At 42.5% G+C, this 21571-nt stretch overlaps 1 protein-coding gene across 2 annotated transcripts in view; it reads left to right on the top strand.

Moving 5' to 3' along the window:
* The window catches only part of nkd1 (NKD inhibitor of WNT signaling pathway 1), a 130517-nt gene that overhangs the window by 56962 nt on the left and 51984 nt on the right, over positions 1 to 21571 (top strand). For both annotated transcript variants that reach the window (XM_068049428.1, XM_068049429.1), the window contains exon 4: positions 2525 to 2582. In XM_068049428.1, the coding sequence (XP_067905529.1) occupies positions 2525 to 2582 (58 nt within the window). The remainder of the gene's footprint in view (positions 1 to 2524; positions 2583 to 21571) is intronic.

Here is a 21571-nt window from a genome sequence, read left to right on the forward strand (position 1 = left end):
TTGTCACCAGCTTGTGACCCTGATCTAAGGCCGAGTACATACCACCGACACAAATGCCTCTGAGCTGGCAGAAGGTGCAGAAGAATCATGTGACTGTTCATCCTCTGACTGGTCCTCCTCCTCAGAGGTTGACAGCTGGCCACTTCAGATCGAACTTCCTGCGGATGATGACCTGCATGAGAAAACACAAACATCAGTGTGTTAGGTTGTGCAGATCTCGCCATGCCAAACATGCATGATGTGGATCTCCAGAAGTGTGATGGACTTCATCAAATGAACACAATCCTCACTGTCTTGTGCAGAGACTTCTGTCTCACCATCCGCTATTGAGCGGCTGCCCTGGGCCCCCGCTAGCTGCGGTACTTCTTCCTCAGTCAATCTAATCGAGGTATATAAGATGATTAAGGGGATTGACAAAGTAGACGTAGAGAGGATGTTTCCTCTGGTGGGGCAATCTAGGTCATAGTTTTAGGATAAGGGTAGCAAATTTAAAACAGAGATGAGCAGAAATTACTTCTCTCAAAGGGTTGTGAGTCTGTGGAATTCACTACCCCAGAGTGCGGTGGATGCCGGGACATTGAGTAAATTTAAGGAGGAGATAGACAGATTTTTAATTAGTGAAGGGATAAGGAGAACGGGCAGGAAAGTGGAGTTGAGTAGAGATGAGATCAGCCATGATCATATTGCATGGCGGAGCAGGCTCGAGGGGCTGAATTGCCTACTCCTGCTCCTAGTTTTTATGTTTTCAGTCGTAGACAGAGGCTGGAGATCTGGGATGCCCCCGCCAGTCCTCGAGGTCTCCCTCGTTTTATGGGCCCGTTTGTACTACAAGTGGAAATAGGGACATAGTAAGACTTTGCAGGAAGAGCAATGGAACATTTATGCTAATAAAAGCAAAATCCTGCGGACGCTGGAAATCTGAAATAAAAACAGAAAGTGCTGCAAATGCTCAGCGGGTCTGGTATTCCTGGAACATTTATGCTAGTGGCAGCCCCTCGTCCCCTGATGGGGTCTCCTACATGGCTTCTCTCCACTTCAGCTCTGAGGGGACATTGGGGGGTTGAGCTGTTAAAGAAGGCGGCCTGTCGACTCACCCCCTTACCGGTGCCTTTGTGCTGACTCCCTCCCCATGTCGTGCTTCCTCCCACATAGCCACATACAAGCCCCAAAGAGGAGAGAGGTATGGAGGGCTCATATTGGCAGAACAAAGGAGGTCATTGACCCTCTTCCGACACTGGACCCAGTTGCGTGGGGTGACTCCAAGGCTGCTGACCTCCATTGAAATCTCCATACAGTCTTGCTTGGTTAGGCGGGAGGATCTCTTCTTGCCATTCCTTGGAAAGAGGATCTCCCACCTTTCCCTTGCAGCTGGAGCAGAATCTCCAGGCAGGCATTGCTAAACTGCAGGGCCACTCGGTGTCTTGCCTCAGCAATGGTGCCAGGTCGCTCCTGCTCTGTGCCAACGGTGGTATGTTCTCCTCCCAGAGGTGGGGGTGGTGGTGGGGGGAGGTACATGAGTTCCAACAGCTGCTCACCAGGTCTAGCAGCAATCCCGCATCAATGAATCACTGAAAGGCAGCATTACAAGCAGGGCTAACAGTGCTTTAAATATGGTGCCAGCACCTGTGTTGGAGTCATCTGATGCCACAATCACGGCCTTGGAGCCTGCCCCTGTCGTGTGATTGGATGCGGCCATGCCTCCAATGCGTCAAGTGGCTGCCTGCTGCGTGATCGGGGATGGCTGGCTGCACAGGCGGTGACGTATCCACTTCCAGGTCTGCCACCGGGACCTGTGATGGGCTCACTAAATTCAGCCCCTGGAGTCAGCTTCTACTCTGACAAGTAAACTCAAGTTAGAAGAGGCAGCTCACAGTAACATTTTTTCTTAACTTTCCTTCTGAAAACAGCAATCCTGGCCCCATTGAGGAATGTATTTAGCCTTTCCCTACCTTGGACTCTCTCTACCTCCTGTCACAACCGCCCTCCCCCAGCAGTTAAAATTGTTGTGACCTCACTAATCTAACTGGTTTCACGTCCCTCCCACAATGTCCACTCATCTGCCAAAGTACAGTTTTTGTTATAGGGGAGGGTTAAGGAGAAAATCAATGTGTTCTTTCATTGATCTGTTGGACTTCTGTCTGTGATAGTTGTTGAGTTTCTTGGTCAATGAGGGATAGACTGTTTGCAGGATTAGTCTCCCTAATTCCTCTGCCAATCCACCTTGACCCCCACATAAAGTTGCTTCCTCTCCTGTGAAACTGGGCAGCTGAAAATGTAAACAAATTAGTATTGAGAACCGACCTATACTTTCTCATATGGTGTAAGTTTAGTGGGTTTGCTGACTTTCTCTAGTTTTTATAGCTCTGTTATAAGAAAACAGCACTCCTATTTTTTTTTTACCTAAGTTCTAGTTTAAACATTACTGCATTTTGCTTTGTTTATAGAAAAGCACTTCATTTAAAAAAAAAATACAAAATGATTACCGCACTTCATACTGAAGGTAACTCTGGGTTTTGTCTTGCAGGGATCAGCTGGTGAATTTAGCAGAGAAGGATATAGTGAAGAACATTATCCTTTAGAAGGTAATTTTCACTTTGTAAGATGAAATAGTTTTAGTTATTTTTCATATTTATACTTCATTGTACACCCAGTTTGTCAGTTTGTGGCTGCCTGCTTCAGATACTCTTAAGGCTATAATTAATTGGCAAAGTTTTCAGAGCTGGTGCAAGTAGTTATCATTTCTTCTGTTTATTTACTCATATCCTTTACAGTAAAGTTCAAATACGTAGAAGAATTGATATACTTGGAATTTATCAGTAGCCAGTGAAAGTGCAATGTTACGCATTTTGGGCTGAATTTTACTGGCCCCTCGATGCCGTGGGTTGCGGCGTGGGAGCCGGTAAAATGCTACGGGGGGAGGACGCAAGACGTCAAGAAGGGCCTGTCACACATTACCAGTGGCGGCGGGACCTTGGTGCTCCCCTCCCCCGCCGCCAGGCGGAGGACCCTTCATCTCCATATTAAAATAAGGCCTAATGAAATGCAAATTCACCTACCTGCAGGTAGCGGCCGTCCCACTCCAATATTACAGCCACCGTTTGTGCTCCGCTTGCCTTCGGAACTCCGTACAGAGTTCCGGGCGAGAACCTGGTGGGGAGGGGGGAGTAATAAAATTGTCAGGGCGGGAGGGGTGGAGGAGTGGGGAGAACACTTTTTATTGGATGTGGGGATGATGGGAAGGGGTTAGAAGCCAAATGCTCAAAGGTTTGGGGGGAACGTTCGGGGAGGGAACAAATTATTTTTTGAGAATAAATGCCACTTAAATGGGGGGTTGGGGAAGGGCCTCAACATCTTGATTCATTGCTTAAAAAAACTTCCCGATGACTGCCCCTTCGAAAATTAAAATTACATTGTAAGGGCTTAAAGCCCTTTAAAAATGGCGCCTGCGCAGTGGTGCAGGACGCCGTTGCCGGGGACACAGTGGCCGCCCCCTTACATCATCAGGGGTGGCCGCTCCGCCCCTCTATTTAAATGAGCCCCACGCGTAATATCGCAGGGGGCTCAGGGACAGTGCATCCACGCGGGATGCACGCTGTTCTTGGAGTGTGCTGCTGCGAACTGCGACACACTCATAAAATTCAGCCCTTTGTTTCACAGAGTGACTCTAACATTGCAGGGCAGTCCTGTGCAGGTCATTGCCAGTAAAAGGGACTCGGGCTAACTAAAACCCTCTGCTTTCAACTCAGTGTTCATTTCCATCAACCACTCCATGGTAGAACATGTAGCTTCCTATTATGCTGCCATAATAACAATTATAAGCACCAATATCTTGGTTAACAAGTCCAATTCAATACTTCACAGGGATTAAATTACATTTCTATATGATAATATCTGATCTCTTCTATTTACAGAACATTAAGAGACACTTTACAAAAACACTTTCACAGTTTTACTTTAATTCTTATGAATACTATATTTGTCTGTTGGCTATTAAGTTATATTGACCGCTGTCGAAATTAAATTGTGTTTTGATAATGGGTTGAGCTAATGTCAGTTGTTAATATTGTGAAATTACAATGTCACATTGTTACTAAGCTGATGAAGTTTAGTGGAATGTTCTGTATTACTAAGCACAGGATTTCATTATGGCTGTAGCTATGAATTTGTTTTGATTGATGTATCTCTATGGCCACCTTTACTATATATAGTTGAATCAACATTTCAGCAGTAATGTATCTAGAAGTGAAAGCTTTACTGTGCTTTTAGCCCCAGTATATTCAGCACTCAGATCTTTACTGCTTTGAACAGTAGCTTGATTGTGACATTAAATGGACCTTTTCAAACAGTTTTATTATGAGGAGAGGAACTGCATTGTAAGTATACAAAGCTAATCTAGAAAACAAGCAAAAGATGACTAACCACTTCAAAATAGCTGATGCAATCTCCAAAAAAGCAAACCATTCAAGAACAGTGTTGCATTCTTCCTACTTTGCTTCATCAGTTCAACCTGGCTTCCTTCTCCCCTGCCAAACTAGTTAACCTGATACTCTTCTGTGCTTCTCCTTTGAATCTAGTGCTGTTCCCTGCCTTCTTTCCCTTTCTGCATGTTGGCACTGTGTCCTCTAATTTCATGCTGGCACTTTTCCTCCTCACTTCCTCTCAGTTAATGCTGACACTTTCTTCCTTCCCAACCCCAAAGTGAGATTCCCAGCTGCTCCCTCATTCACCGCACCCCACCCCACCATACCACAAAGTGCTGCTCTCGGCTTCTGCCCCTTCCCTACCTCTTCATTAGAATCCATTTATTCCCTCTTCATTACCATCAATTTTATTTCCTCTCCTCTCCCTCACTGCTATCCACTTTCCCCCTGTTCAATGCCATTCATTTCGCTTCCTCTTTCAATACTGTGCCCTCAACATGCCATATTTTCTTCCCTTCTCTTCTGCTCTCTCTGCACTCTGCTTGCAGTGCCTTCTCTCCCCTCCTCTAATGCAACAACCCACTGCACCTTTTAACACTGGTCCCAGCACTAATAGCAGGGATTGCTGACAATGCATATAGTAAACAGGAACCTTGTCTTGCTGATTTGTGGCAGAAAACTCTGGCATGCTGACCAAGTCACGAAAATACTGACAGTGGCAAATATGCGAATTTGGCGATGTGATATAAGTATATTTTCTGTCCCTTTTCTCATAAGAGCAAGTGCAACTGTTTCCTTGTACAGAAGCTACACTTTCCAGTTTTAGTTTGGGGAGTATAGAAAAATACTGCATGTGAGCAGACACAAATAGCCGAAACAAAACACCTGACATTTGTACTTTTGGGAATGACTCTATGCAGCCTACCTATCAGAAATGCTCATTCTTCCCATTTAAGGCCCTGTTCCATCAATGATTTTCCCTTGCTCACTCACTGATGATGGGAATGTATTTTCTCTATACTTTTGTCAATGACAGATCCTGTAGCAGATGCAGACAGCCATGAGAAACAGCTTATCTCCTGGGGCCATAGAAAAGTGTAGCTACATGAATCCATTCCCACCCATACTTGGGACACTATTTTTCCTGAGCATCCACTCAACAGGAAACAAGAACCCTCAAGCAAAAAAAAACTTTTTTTTTTTGCCATTTCCCACAACCACTGTTGGGCTTGCAAAGTTTAATTTGAAGGTCCTAAAATTGTAATTTAAGTATTGGCCAAATAGCTTGCTGAAGTTCATCTGGTGTAGGTAGACTCTGCAGCTGTCATCATTCATCTCCATTACACTCAGGGTGATACATGGTCAGACAGATGGAGTATTCCAGTAGTGAATCTTTCTAGACCCCACCAAAATGTAGGGAATCCACGTTGTAGACTTTAATGGGTTGAGCGGTTGTATTGATGCAAATCTCTAGGGAAGAAGGCTGGCTTTCAGTAAAGGTCAGGATGGTTTTTAAAATAGAAAAAAGGCAATGAACTATTGCTTAGATAATCATCCGAACAACTTATCCATTGGCTCATCTATTTTTGATGTTTGGAGATTCCTTGACAGTCACTTATATTTTCCCTGATTAGAGATAGCCAGACAGTTTAGTTTGTGAGGCTTTTGTAAAGGCCAGATTCTACATACCTGAAGAAGTAACAGCCATTCATTACCTTGCTAAGTGCAGCCACTCACTATAATGCTCCGCGATATCCTAATCTAAAATCTGTAACATTAAAAAATTAGAAAATGTTGGCAAACAATACCTCTTATGATAGTTTTGGGGAGAAATAGATAAAGCTACTATTGAAAGGACCTATAGCATTATCAGAAACTTCAGATTCTTCACTTGAGGAGTGAAAAATGGTGAAAAATATTTCACAATGTATATTGTGAAAACCAGGACTGGGCACAAGAAAACATGCAGACATTAGACTATTAGAGGTTAATACTTATTTCAGAAAAGAATCTGAATAGTGAAGCATAATCGCACCTTAGCATGGGTGCAGTTGGCCATGACACTGTGATATAGCCTAAGGGGTTTGCTTTGTCTATACGATAGGATTTAGAGAAGGTGGGAGAAAAGAGTAGTTACCATGGTCTCAGGGGGAAGCTTAAAGTGCAAATCTTGCCATTATGAAACTTGGACAATCTATCTTCTCCCTGCTAGAATAGAAGATTCTATATCTGAACAGATTTAATTAAGTATGCAAATTTGATCAATTGCAAATCCAACACAGGGTGAAGCTGGTCAATGGCAGTAGTGCAGTATGGGTGGATAGTGGATGGGCAACCATGGCTAGAAGAGTGGAAAAGAAAATCAGGTGCAGCACAGCATGGGTTTGCTGATTCGTTTATTAGGCCGTTTGCCATTACTGTTGTCGACCCCATTCTCTCAACGACCAAAGCTGCGATATTGAAAGTTGCAAGGTATATTTGTTCTGTTAAAGGGAAGTAATGAATTATGCTAATTACATCAAATTTGCACATGTAAAATTATCTGGCTATTTTAAACTAGGAACAAAATAATTCCAACCGCTATTACAGTTTGAAGTTATAACTGTTATGGCTTGCAGTTCAATTATAAATTTTTCTAACTTTCATCTACAGAAAGATGAGATTATAAATAATGCAATAATTCAAATACCATATATGACTGTTACATAAGTTAAAATACTGTAGTTTTCACTAACTGAGGGGAAAACTAGAAAATGATTAGATGTAAAACGTTATTTTGGGATGCTACTTGAAGTTTTAGTTTTTAATTTTCCCCAGTGAGGGTCCTGATAATTTGTTAACCAGCTTTTGTGCAAGTGATTTTGCAGTAAATAAGTTGACCTTGGGTAATTCTCTCTGCACTGGATAAGGCTGCCTTATTTGATCCACTTTATTTGCCAGAAGTTCATGTTCTGGGATATAAAGTGACACATACTTCGATTATTCATTGGAACTAGTGCTTTAAAAAAGTGTGTTGTAAAGTGTATATTTTTATTCAGTAAATGTACCATTTGGATGAGATTTTACTTTTGTATAATTTATATTTGGTACTTTGCTTTAAGTATGGATGAACCTGAGATATAGTCCTCTTATGATACGTCGATGAATTTTCTATCTTTGGATTTGTAAGCTATGCCTGGAATGTTGGGGGTGTAATGAAGTCGGAGGAAATGTTTGTAAAGAATCAGCCTGACTTCATTTGATAGTCTATGGGACAGTAACCAATAGGGCAGTAATACTGCATGCCTTGTGTTACTGTGAAAGTTTTTGAGCTTCACAGTGATGCAGAATATGTGGTTCAACTGCAGCCAAACTGGCATGAGGTCGGTGCTTGGCTTCACATGTGAGAACATTTCACTGAGGTAGCTGCATAACACTTTTTGTATACCAGCTGTATAACAGCAACCAGTATGGAGTAAATGTTTAAAATTAAAACAAAATTGTTAAAAAAGCTCACGTGAATCACCAAGTTTTAAAATTTAGTAAATGGAGCAAAGGACAGTTGGCTCTTTTTCGAATAAAACATATCCTGAGTCCGTATTGTTACAACCGAGGTGGGAGGAATGCGCTCTTTTCCAGTTCCACTTCTCCACAGGTCACAACATCTATTTAAATGTTTACCCTGTTACCAATACAGCCAATCATATTGTTACGACCAGATGAGAAAGAGGTCTAGGGTTCCCTTTCAGCCTTCACCTGGTCTTACTATAACAGGGTTTAATTTTAAACACACCGTGTTTTTAACTCCATCTTTGGTGAACCCTTGTTCATGGCTTTCCAATTATAAGGCAAAGAAACCAGCACAAACAGGCTTTCTTAGGTTTCAAGAAGAAAAGTTGAAATTTATTAAACTTAAACTCTAATTCGGTTAACGCCTACGGATACACGTCGCGTCTCATGTTGGCATGCATATGTGATACACGCATGCAAATAGAGACAGAAAAGAGCAGAAGAAAAATAAAGTGGAAAGGTTTGAGGCAATATCTGAAGAGTTGTTACAGTTCTTCAAGCTCACTGTAGAGTCTTTGATTGTAGATAGATCTTGCTTTTCGTTGGGGCCTAGTATTCTTCTTAAACCTTGTTTACTGTAGGAGACTTTTCTCTCTTGGGGTTCATGATTCAGAGTTCCGTGAGAAAGAGATGGTAGCAGACAGGAGAGAGATCTTCTCAGTCCAGGAGCAAACAGACTTTCTGCCCAAACTATTTATACAAATTCAAAAAACTCAGGTTACCCAGCAGGTTAGTCACGTAACTAGCTGGTTTGACCATGTCCATTCGTGTATTCGGCCATCTTAGCAGTCAACCTTGAATGCGAGCTCCCCCACCTTCAACGCCTGGTGATCAAAAGTCCATTGTGGGTTGAATGTCAGGGAATGGCTGCTTTGTCCTTCCAAACACTGCCTGTTAATATGCAATTTTTTTTTTTTTCAGTCAAGGTCTAGCAGTCCTTGTAACAGGCCTTCTCTTCCGAGCAACAATTTGAAATTTAATGTCCATGTGGCGAAATTAATATGCCTCATTCTTGGCAGGTGGGTGCCTGCATGACAATATATTCTATTTATTTTTTAATCCCAGTATAAAATACATCAACTGGATTTCTTCAATAAACAAAAAAATTATCAGTTTATTATGAAACAAGACTGAACCAGTAGCGAAGCAAAGCAATAACACACCAATTAAAATATGAAAGTTCCCTTTTTAAAAACTCCCCAACTACACACACACACTGGAAAAAATACAGAAATTCAATCTGCAGAGGTCTGTTACAAAAGAAGATTTTAAAAAAAACTACTTTGGCCAAATACTCGCTAATTCTTGACAAAAAAGAAAGAAGATATGGAAAGAAGTCAGTTGTCCCTTTTTTGGTGTGGCATCTGGGTATACGGAGATGGGTCACTGGGTCTGTTGAAGAAGCAGTCTGTTCTGGAGATGTCGAGAATTATTCTAGTAGGCTTTCTAGGAGAAATGTGGCATCAAGGATTTTTTCCAACTCCTCAGGAGCAATGCAGCACCAGGGACTTTTTTCCGCACTGGCAGGATTTCTTCAGAAAGGTAGAGAAGGAGGTGAGCTGGATGATTCCTTTTCTCCTTGACAGGAAAGCACCAATTGTCTTCAAACAGTTCACAGCACAACAACTAAAACTGAAAGCCCCCAAACGGTGAGTCGACCATCAGACCTCCATAAACCTTGACATGTGGCTTCTCTGTAACCATTTTTTTTCCAAGTCACCAAGGGTTCTGCTGTTTTCTGAGCCCAAATCACTGGTGACCTCCAGCACAGGTAGCTTTCAAACAACAGTTTGTCCTGTCGGTCAACTTGGTTAAAAAAAACACATCCATGGAATATTTTCAGTTTTAACACAAGTCCTCAAGAAAGAAAAAATTTAAAAAAGGAAGTACTTTCTGAACAGTTTGAGTGTTTTGACTACTCGGATGCAGATCAGAGCCTTCCCTGACTACAGAGGAGTACACAACTGCAGTATAATTGTGTGCTGCTGACTTACAGTGGTCAAAAGTGGCTACTATTCAAACAGTACCTGCAGTATAACTGCAACATAATACAGCAAAATTTCAACCAACTCTCTCGCTATATCTGAGCCATGATGAGCTCAAGAATCCCTCATACTGGTGCAACAACACCATAAAAAGTTAATTGAAAAATAATTCCTGCTGGAATGAGAAGTATGTGCTCTGATTAAAATGAGCACTTTATACAAACCACCTTTTTCAAATTGAGTGTCTCGTATCAATTCATAAATTAAAAGAATACAAATATAGACTGTTTTCCAGGTTGCGTTGTTAGATAACTCTCTCTCCAATGAGAACAAATGATTATTTTACTGCTGACTGGTAAAGTCATGCAGAGATTAGGAAACCTGTCCATCATATGCAATGTACTTACTATATGTGAATCCCTTAACTTGGACACTGGAATCTTGTTCACAAAAACAGAACTCCTCCTCATTTATCTGGGGGAACAAAAATTCTTTGAAGTATGAGTTATTGGGAAATTACAACAGCTGTCTTTTTTTTAAAAGAGCATGCCATAGAATGAAAAATGCTGGAATAAAACTTTAATCAATTATGAAAAAGCTTGATATGATCCTTTTTATGATCATAGATGGCACAAAGGTGAGGCAGCGGGTTCCTGAATTAAAGATTTATTTGGCAAGAGATTGGTACATGAGTAGTTCTTTTGAACTGTAGAATGAACAAAGTAAACATCAAAGTATTGAGCTACGCAAGCAGATGTTGATTCTGTGAAACTCCAGCTTAAAGGTTATGACTCCTGCCCAGTTTTGGGTTTTAATATATATAATGTGGAAAGAAAGTGTTTACCTCTTATTGCTTGGTATATCCAGCACCTATATTTTCTCTTGGGGGAGGGTGGGGGGGGGGGCGTTGGGGAGGGTGATGGAGGGAAGGGGAGTTGAAGAGAGAGGAGAGAAGAGACTTATTGCAACTTTTCTTAAGTTGCTCTTTCATAGTTATATATATTTTTTCACTTCTATCCACATCAATCACGCACAACCATGGCTGACATTAGCAGTGCTCTATGATTGGCCTATTGTAGGACTTTCTACAGGGTGGCGCTCGCCTGCTTTTCCTTTGCTTTAAAGTGTTCTTTTCAGGAGCCTGCATGTGAACTGGTGTCAGCCCCCTGTTTATTAGAGTAGTTTAGTTGATACTGTGATTCTCATGCTGTCAAGTTGGAGGTTCAGTGATCTACTGCTGGAGTTACTGGGCTGTTCTTAAATTCCTGCTTCAAACTTTGAAATTATAACAATTTCCTTTAAGCACGGCATGTTCCGTGGCTGGTGTCATTCCCTTAGTAATAACTTTTTTTAATATAGTCATTTCTTGATGTACAAATAATCAAAACCTTACCAAAGCTGCAGGCCTCATGAACTTTGTACTATAAACAGCAGACAATGTTTTCACTTTAAGAGGATTTTTAAGTAGCTGTTTTGATGAAGAGTTATTGTGCAGAGTTTGATTTTTTTTAATGTAATATTGGCCGTAACATTTTAATCAAGCCTGTGTTACCAGTTGAAAAACTTGCATTACAGAATGAATATCAAATCTCAGCTCACCATACTACTGTGACAGATAGTTGAGCAAAATCCTTTTGTAATCACCTTTCTGCAAGTATTTTCATTATGTTTTGCAATGCTTACTACAAATATTTGGATTGAGAGTTTGTGGGACTCTGAATTTCACAGTGCTATTCCTAATACCTCCCACTATGTTTTGCTAAAATCATTCTTAATTATTGTCAGTACAAGTTGTTTTTGCAAATCCTTACTGAAACAGTCCAAAAGCAGGAAAATTATTTGAAATCATCATTAAAAAAACCCATTGTATCTGCAAATGAATAGAAATTTTGACTCCGAGGCATACACGATTAAAGGAAAACAGAAGTAATTAGTTTTCATTCCAGGGTCAAATCGATTAGGGCTGTGTACAAGATGTTCAAGGCTTTCTTGTGTGAAGTCAGGTTGGGCACGATCACTGAGTCCTTATAAATACAAGTTTTTTTTTGATGTATTTAAAAATTTTAAATCCTGAAGTTATTTCTGATTTTTTTTGTTTAATTTCTTCTTCAATATAAATCACAACAGTGGGGTCACATAGCTTTAAGTAACCCAAAGAAGCATGCTAGGAATGATTTTACTTGAGCTTTAGCGATGGGTGGGGAGAATCTTCTTTGATCTTCAAAATAAAGTTCACTCTTCTGGCTAACATAGAAACAGTGTTTAAATTTTAACTTAATGAATTAGTTACTCTATTTAATTCTGTCTGATCTATGGCCAAAACGTATTTTCTTAGCATGAGAATAGAGCATCAAAGAGTTTCAAGTGAATATGGTCAAATAAAGCGTTTAATTTGGCAGTTGCGACCTAATGGGATAAACAGAGGATAATACATAGTTGGCAGTGCAATTTAGAGTGATTCAGACTATAGTCTGCAATGCTTGTAACATATCTTCGTCCTTTAAACCAGCCAAGAAAGATCAACTTGCACACAATCTTACAACCATTTCAACAAAGCCTGATTTTGTTGTTTTTTGAAATCCTGTATTTCACTGGAAGATTGGAGAATCGTGGCCAATTAATTCATCAGCAGAGATACAGCCAGTAAAAATGTTGTAATGTTTTTTTTTATTCATTCATGGGATGTGGGCGACACTGGCCATGCCAGCATTTATTGCCCATCCCTAATTGCCCTTGAGAAGGTGGTGGTGAGCTGCCTTCTTGAACTGCTGCATTTGGGGTAGGTAGACCCACTGTGCTGTTAGGAAGGGAGTTCCAGGATTTTGACCCAGCGACAGTGAAGGAACGGCGATATAGTTCCAAGTCAGGATGGTGTGTGACTTGGAGGGGAACTTGCAGCTGGTGGTGTTCCCATGTATTTGCTGCCCTTGTCCTTCTAGTTGGTAGAGGTTGTGGGTTTGGAAGGTGCTGTCTGAGGAGCCTTGGTGCATTGCTGCAGTGCATCTTGTAGATGGTACACACTGCTGCCACTGTGCGTCGGTGGTGGAGGGAGTGAATGTTTGTAGATGGGGTGCCAATCAAGCGGGCTGCTTTGTCCTGGATGGTGTTGAGCTTCTTGAGTGTTGTTGGAGCAGCACCCATCCAGGCAAGTGGAGAGTATTCCATCACACTCCTGACTTGTGCCTTGTAGATGGTGGACAGGCTTTGGGGAGTCAGGAGGTGAGTTACTTGCCTCAGGATTCCTAGCCTCTCACCTGCTCTTGTAGCCACGGTATTTATATGGCTACTCCAGTTCAGTTTCTGGTCAATGGTAGACCCTAGGTTAGTGGGGGATTCAGCGATGGTAATGCTGTTGAATGTCAAGGGGAGATGGTTAGATTCTCTCTTGTTGGAGATGGTCATTGCCTGGCACTTGTGTGGCGTGAATGTTACTTGCCACTTATCAGCCCAAGCCTGGATATTGTCCAGGTCTTGCTGCATTTCTACACGGACTGCTTCAGTATCTGAGGAGTCACGAATGGTGCTGAACATTGTGCAATCATCAGCGAACATCCCCACTTCTGACCTTGTGTTTGAAGGAAGGTCATTGATGAAGCAGCTGAAGATGGTTGGGACTAGGACACTACCCTGAGGAACTCCTGCAGTGATGTCCTGGAGCTCAGATGATTGACCTCCAACAACCACAACCATCTTCCTTTGCGCTAAGTATGACTCCAGCCAGTGGAGGATTTTCCCCCTGATTCCCATTGACCTCAGTTTTGCTCGGGCTCCTTGATGCCATACTCGGTCAAATGCTGCCTTGATGTCAAGGCCAGTCACTCTCACCTCACCTCCTGAGTTCAGCCCTTTTGTCCATGTTTGAACCAAGGCTGTAATGCGGTCAGGAGCTGAGTGGTCCTGGCAGAAGCAAAACTGAGCATCACTGAGCAGGTTATTGATAAGCAAGTGCCGCTTGATGGCACTGTTGATGACACCTTCCATCTCTTTACTGATGATTGAAAACGGGCTGATGGGGCGGTAATTGGCCGGGTTGGACTTGTCCTGCTTTTTGTGTAATTTTCCTGGGCAATTTTCCACATTGCAGGGCAGATGCCAGTGTTGTAGCTGTACTGGAACAGCTTGGCTAGGGGCGCGGCAAGTTCTGGAGCACAGGTCTTCAGTACTATTGCCGGAATATTGTCAGGGCCCATAGCTTTTGCAGTATCCAGTGCCTTCAGTCATTTCTTGATATCACGCGGAGTGAATCGAATTGACTGAAGTCTGGCATCTGTGATGCTGGGGACTTCAGGAGGAGGCCGAGATGGATCATCCACTCGGCACTTCTGGCTGAAGATTGTTGCAAATGCTTCAGCCTTATCTTTCTCACTGATGTGCTGGGCTCCCCCATCATTGAGGATGGGGATATTTGTGGAGCCACCTCCTCCAGTTAGTTGTTTAATTGTCCACCACCATTCACGGCTGGATGTGGCAGGACTGCAGAGCTTCGATCTGATCCGTTGGATATGGGATCGCTTAGCTCTATCGCATGCTTCTTACGTCTCCACAAGGACTGTGCGGTGGTCACTCCTACCAATACAGTCATGGACAGAAGCATCTGTGGCAGGCAGATTGGTGAGGACGAGGTCAAGTATGTTTTTCCCTCGGTTCCCCCACCACCTGCCGCAGACCCAGTCTAGCAGCTATGTCCTTTAGGGCTCGGTCAGTAGTGGTGCTACTGAGCCACTCTTGGTGATGGACATTGAAGTCCCCCACCCAGAGCACCCTCAGTGCTTCTTCCAAGTGGTGTTCAACATGGTGGAGTACTGAGTCATCAGCTGAGGGAGGGCGGTAGGTGGTACACAGTAGGAGGTTACCTTGCCCATGTTTGACCTGATGCCATGAGACTTCATGGGGTCCGGAGTCGATGTTGAGGACTCCCAGGGCAAATCCCTCCCTACTGTAGACCACTGTTCCGCCACCTCTGATTAGTGCAGTTTTATTTTCATGAGATTGTTGTACTGTCAGGAAACCAATGCCATATTGTCTAGCATCAAAATCAACTAGCGCTCTCTCATCCATGCTTTACATCAGCCCTTCTACTTTGCTACTTAGATTTTGTTGGACTGGTAATTGTGTCCCAGTAAAAAAAACCTATTGTTACTTACAAAATGCAAATATAACAGTTTAACTCTCTTACAAATTAAGTTTCATTCTGAATTAAGTGTTTCAATGAATTTGCAGCTACTGGTTTAGTGATACTGTTGATGAGTCTGATATTTCCAATGAGTTTTACTAAAGAAAGTTGCACCGTTATTGCTGTCACAATAAATCCAGTTCCCAAGCCAGTAGTGAAGGAGTTTAGCCTTGAGATAGAATCATTTGCAATCCAACTTTGAGTTTGCTATTGGATTTTAGATTCAGTAGATATTAGCTACAGCCTTCTTGATTTGCTTTAGCTCTATAATTTGTCAAATGGTTGAGGCCAATTAGCTAAAATTCAGCCTTTTCTATAACAACATCAAGTGATCTTCATGGAGGAACATAATTGGTTGCATGTAGATATTGGATTATGAAGGAGATTTTTTGAAAATAATTTGAATCTGAATTAATTCATGAAAAGTAGTGCCAAGTTAGAAAGGAATTAACTTTGACTCCTTTACCCCTTTTCACATTCTCTGCCCCCCTCCAACTAGATTTGATTCCACTTCCCCGGAAACTGGTGCATGATTGGATGGCGAATTAATTGGGCTGATGGGGAGCCCTAGCCCCACACACAGGTGCTTCATAAAGTGCAATAGTATGGGCATACATGTCTCGACCGCTTGCAAAAGTATACATGATGCAAATCTTGGCTCAGTAATAGCATGATGGGTATTGATGTATAAGCAGGACTGTGAGATTCTAGTACAAGAATTAAGTATTACTGAGTTGGAGAAATACTGTATCTAATTTGGGAAAATATGGTAAATCCAGTTTATTTTGCAGATTTATTTAAATTTACCACGATTTGTCTGGTATCCCACGTTTAAATTGTAATATCATTGCCCCTCAAGTCTAAATCAGGGGACACGATCACTGACCAACTCAAGCAAATGGAATGCTGGGCGGAGCACTACCTAGAACTGTACTCCAGGGAAAATGTTGTCAGTGAGACCACCCTCAATGCAGCACAGTCTCTGCCAGTCATGGATGAGCTGGACAAACAGCCAAAAAAATCGGAACTCAGTGATGCCATTGATTCTGTACCCAGTGGAAAAGCCCCTGGAAAGGACGGCATTACCCCTGAAATAATCAAGAGTGCCAAGCCTGCTATACTGTCAGCACTTCATAAACTGCTTTGCCTATGCTGGGATGAGGGAGCAGTACCGCAGGACATGCGCGATGCCAATATCATCACCCTCTATAAGAACAAGGGTGACTGCAACAACTACCGTGGAATCTCCCTGCTCAACATAGTGGGGAAAGTCTTGGCTCGAGTCATTTTAAACAGATCCAGAAGCTGGCTGAGCGTGTCTACCCTGACGCACAGTGCGGCTTTCGAGCCGAGAGATCCACCATTGACATGCTGTTCTCCCTTCGCCAGCTACAGGAGAAATGCCGCAAACAACAGATGCCCCTCTACATTGCTTTCATAGATCTCAGCAAAGCCTTTGACCTCATCAGCAGACGTGGTCTCTTCAGACAACTAGCAAAGATCGGATGTCCACCAAAGCTACTAAGTATCATCACCTCATTCCATGACAATACAAAAAGGCACAATTCAGTATAGCGGTGCCTCATCAGACCCCTTTCCTATCCTGAGTGGCGTGAAACAGGGCTGTGTTCTCGCACCTACACTGTTTGGGATCTTCTTCTCACTGCTGCTGTCACATGCGTTCAAGTCTTCAGAAGAAGGAATTTTAACTCCACACAAGATCAGATGGCAGGTTGTTCAACCTTGCCTGTCTTAGAGCGAAGACCAAAGTACGGAAGGTCCTCATCAGGGAACTCCTCTTTGCTGACGATGCTGCATTAACATCCCACACAGAAGCGTGTCTGCAGAGACTCATCGACAGGATTGCGGCTGCCTGCAATGAATTTGGCCTAACCATCAGCCTCAAGAAAACGAACATCATGGGACAGGACGTCAGAAATGCTCCATCCATCAATATCGGCGACCACACTCTGGAAGTGGTTCAAGAGTTCATCTACCTAGGCTCAACTATCACCAGTAACCTGTCTCGATGCAGAAATTAACAAGCGCATGGGAAAAGCATCTGCTGCTATGTCCAGACTGGCCAAGAGGGTGTGGGAAAATGGCGCACTGACACGGAACACAAAAGTCTGAGTGTTTCAAGCCTGTGTTCTCAGTACCTTGCTCTACGGCAGCGAGGCCTGGACAACGTATGTCAGCCAAGAGTGACATCTCAACTCATTCCTTCTTCGCTGCCTCCAGAGAATCCTTGGCATCAGGCGACAGGACCGTATCTCCAACGCAGAAGTCCTCGAAGCGGTCAATAACCCCAGCATATACACCCTACTGAGCCAGCTGCGCTTGAGATGGCTTGACCATGTAAGCCGCATGGAAGATGGCAGGATCCCAAAGGACTCATTGTACAGTAAGCTCGTCACTGGTATCAGACCCACCGGCCGTCCATGTCTCCGCTTCAAAGATGTCTGCAAACGCGACATGAGGTCCTGTGACGTTGACCACAAGTCGTGGGAGTCAGTTGCCAGTGATCGCTAGAGCTGGCGGACAGCCATAAAGGCGGGCTAAAAAAAGACTTAGCAGTTGGCAGGAAAAAAGACAGAAGTGCAAGGAGAGAGCAAACTGTGTAACAGCCCGGACAACCAATTGTATCTGCAGCGCCTGTGGAAGAGCCTGTCACTCTAGAATTGGCCTTTATAGCCACTCCAGGCACTGCTTCACAAACCATTGACCACCTCTCGGCGCTTACCCATTGTCTCTCGAGACAAGGAGGCCAAAGAGAGAGAAATATAAAATAAGTGGAATGGCTAAGAATTTATTTTTTGCAACACAGCATCAAGTTCAGTTGCTGTGTGTTAGTGTATACTAAAATGGTAGTAAGATTTTGTGCAAGTTGATCTTTCATGACTTGTTTTAAAGAACAAAGATATTTTACAAGCATTGCAGACTGTAGTCTGGATGTCTCTCAGTTTGCACTGCCAACTATGTATTATCCTCTAGTTTATTGATGATATTAGTCATGAATTGATTTCATTTTGTGGACTGGGAGTGATTCCACATTCACACTGACTGTGAGGGTGCATTTATACTGTAACTAGAGAATTGGTTGCAGCCAGGCCATACCTCGTTTATTCCGTCTGGTTCCCAAATAGAGGCAAGAGAGTTGGGTGTGTATGTGCTTGTACGCATGCAGTGAGCTCTGCTTTTGATGGTTTGAGAGTGAGGGAAGAAATCATTTACCTTTCCAACACATTTAAAATGACTCCATGTAGGTTTATAAAGTGCCCAGAAGGTCCAAGGGAATTGGGCACCATGCAGTGTCAAATCCAAGTGGGATGGTGTGATTTGGTCACGTCTCACTGGTTCCCTTCACTTCACAGCAATGCATAAAGTGACAGTATAACTCTACCTTGAATCACGATTTGCAATATAATCTAATGAAAAACCAAAATGACTTTAAACATCAGATTTCCATATAATTAATTACTTTTATGCTCCCTATATACTTCTGAACTCCTGTTGTGCTGATTTTTTTTTTGTAGCTGTCTTCCTTTGATAAGGTTCCAGTGAGGATTAAATGAAAGTGGTATAAAATGGGATATGATTTATTTCCATATTTGTGTGATTAACTGGATTACACAGCTAGTTTAAAAAAACTAGCTTGAGGAAGAGGTTTAATGCACCATTGCAGAAAGTGGAATTTTAATCATCAGATGCCTGATGTGAAATATAGCAATTTTCTGTCAAGTTTTCATTTGATCCGAGTAATTTCTATATACTAATTACCATTGAATTATTAAAGTAGGCAGCAAATAACAATTATTCTACATATTAATTTAATAGTTCTTGAAAGAGGATTTGTTGTGATTTTTACACTTGCATACACACCGACTGCAAATATCACAAGGCAACATATCAGTGATGTTGACTCTGAAAGCAATCATACCTCTTAAGACTGCTTTTTGGAACAAAAAGTGATGTAAAAGGTTTTTGGGGGACCTTTGTTGAAAAGCTCTACAATGCATTTTTTTAATCAGACCGAAAATGGAGATGAAGAAATCAGCTTTTGACCTGTAAAGATTATCATTGTGGTGGCAGGAAGCTAGCAAAGCAACGAGGGGGCCAGTATTGTTAATTGGCTGTGTGAGAAAGATGAGTAGTTCCAAATGAGGAATAGATATTGAGGTACACTTCACAGAATCACAGAATTGATACAGTGCAGAAGGAGGCCATTCAGCCTCAAGCCTGGCTCAGGTATAAAATTAAAACCCGACCCGACCACAGCCAACCTGAACCCAGCCCGAGTCCTTTAATTTTTTTCGTGCCGTTCAGGCAGCAGGCTATTCCTACAGATGGAGTTGTGGGGAATCGTGGGTAAGCCTGATCTCGTGACTTCCTGGAAGCAGTGTCCAACCTGACACGAGCCCGAATGCTGGACTTGGAATATAGACTCGACCCGACTTGTACCCAACACATGTAGTCGGGTCGCCAGGCTTTAATTCAGCCCATCGTGTCTGCACTGGCTCTCCAAAAGAGCAATTCACTCTGTCAGGCAGTGCATTCCAGACCTTAACCACTCTCTGCGTGAAAAAGTTTTTCCTCATATCACTTTTGCTTCTCTTCCCAAATACTTTAAATCTGTGCCCTCTCGTTCTCGATCCTTTCACGAGTGGGAACAGTTTCTTTCTATGTACTCTGTCCAGACCCCTCATGAATACCTCCATCAAATCACCTCTCAGCCTTCTCTTCAAGGAAAACTGTCCTAACTTCTCCAATCTATCTTCATAACTGAAGTTCCTCATCCTTGGAACCATTCTTGTGAATCTTTTCTGCACTCTCTCCGATGCCCTTACGTCTTTCCTAAAGTGCAGCGCCCAAAACTGTACACAGTACTCCTGCTGAGGTCAAACTATTGTCTTATACAAGTTCAACATAGCTTCCTTGCTCTTTTACTCTATGCCCCTATTAATAAAGCCCAGGATACTGTATGCTTTATTAACCGCTCTCTCAACCTTTCCTGCCACCTTCAATGACTTATGCACATATACATCCAGATCCCTCTGCTCCTGCACCCTCTTTAACTTAGTGGAATATATTGAAGTTACAACTTCATTGTGGCAAATTTTGGGTGAGATCAACTGTTAATACTAAGGCTCAGTGATCAGGATTTTGCAGTGACATCTCAAGGCTATACACCATGAAATGAACTAAAACTTTACCACAGTTCGTCACCAGACAGCTTATCAGTCTTTATAAGCCAAGGATTGCAGTTGGATATCTATTAAATTAAGGGTGTGCCTAATTCATCGGCCACAGCTTTCATCTGACAAAACTGTTCAGTCTGTTGGCAGGTTACCAAAAATAAATCTTTTTTTATGCTTTTCATAATGGACATGAATTCTTCCTGATAAATTATTCATAGAAAATAAGTAATGACTATTATGTTAATTCACGTGTTTCGATAATAATTGAATTATTAGAGCCTCTTCATTAAAGTATTGTTGTTAGCTGGTCCCAGGCAGATGCTGCTTTTATAGACCACCAGGGATAATTGGAATTGATGGCAAATCACAACCGGAACTAGACTTAACTAAAATTAAGCTGTGCTCATACTTACCTGATATCACTGCAATTGACAGGGTTTATTGTCTTTCTGCTGTTCATCAAGGACTTCTCCATCACGGCACCTATTCAGGAAAATTCTGATTTAGAAACAACATGCTAATCCTGGGATACTTCAATGCAAAACATTCTGTGTGTGGAGGCCTAACTATTAACATGGCAAGCAAGGAGCTACTGGACATGATTGGGGATTTCAGGATGCTGCAGCACGGTACATCAACTTTAACTCCCACAACATGCTTGATCTCACCATTGTAACACCAGCTGGGGTCAGGGGAGTTGTGGGAGTGGCCATTTCCAATCTTGTTCACACTATATTTTTCTGCCTGATTGCAATCACTCTAGGTTGGGATGCTGGAGCTGCTGACTGGCTGTCTTCAGGCTGCCTCTAGCAGAGTATCACCCTCAATCACCCGCAGAAACAGTGATGACCAAGACCTGCCCAGTAAGCAACTGACTGATGCATTAATGGGCAACGTAGCAATAGCAACAGTTCTAATGCAGCAGGCTGCTGGTGAGAGGGCTAGTGAAACCTCCAACACATCACTAGGCTGATTTGCTTGAACAGTTGAAAAGGGGCTTCACTACAAACAGTGCTCAGTGAGATGAAAAGGTCAGTTAACCATCTACAAACTAAGATTAGACAACTTGGGAAAAGATTTTTGACAGGGACTGGCAAAGTGACTATGATATACCTTCTTGCTGGCAGAGTGCACAGTGGACTGCCAAATGTGTCGGTTTTCCCCAGGGCTTGGTTTGAAGCTCACTCCTGTTTCTCATTTGTTGATCTCAATGAATTGAGGCATGCTCATAGTTTGCTGATGACA

This window comes from Heterodontus francisci, chromosome 17, assembly GCF_036365525.1.
Source record: "Heterodontus francisci isolate sHetFra1 chromosome 17, sHetFra1.hap1, whole genome shotgun sequence".
Classification (NCBI taxonomy): domain Eukaryota; kingdom Metazoa; phylum Chordata; class Chondrichthyes; order Heterodontiformes; family Heterodontidae; genus Heterodontus; species Heterodontus francisci.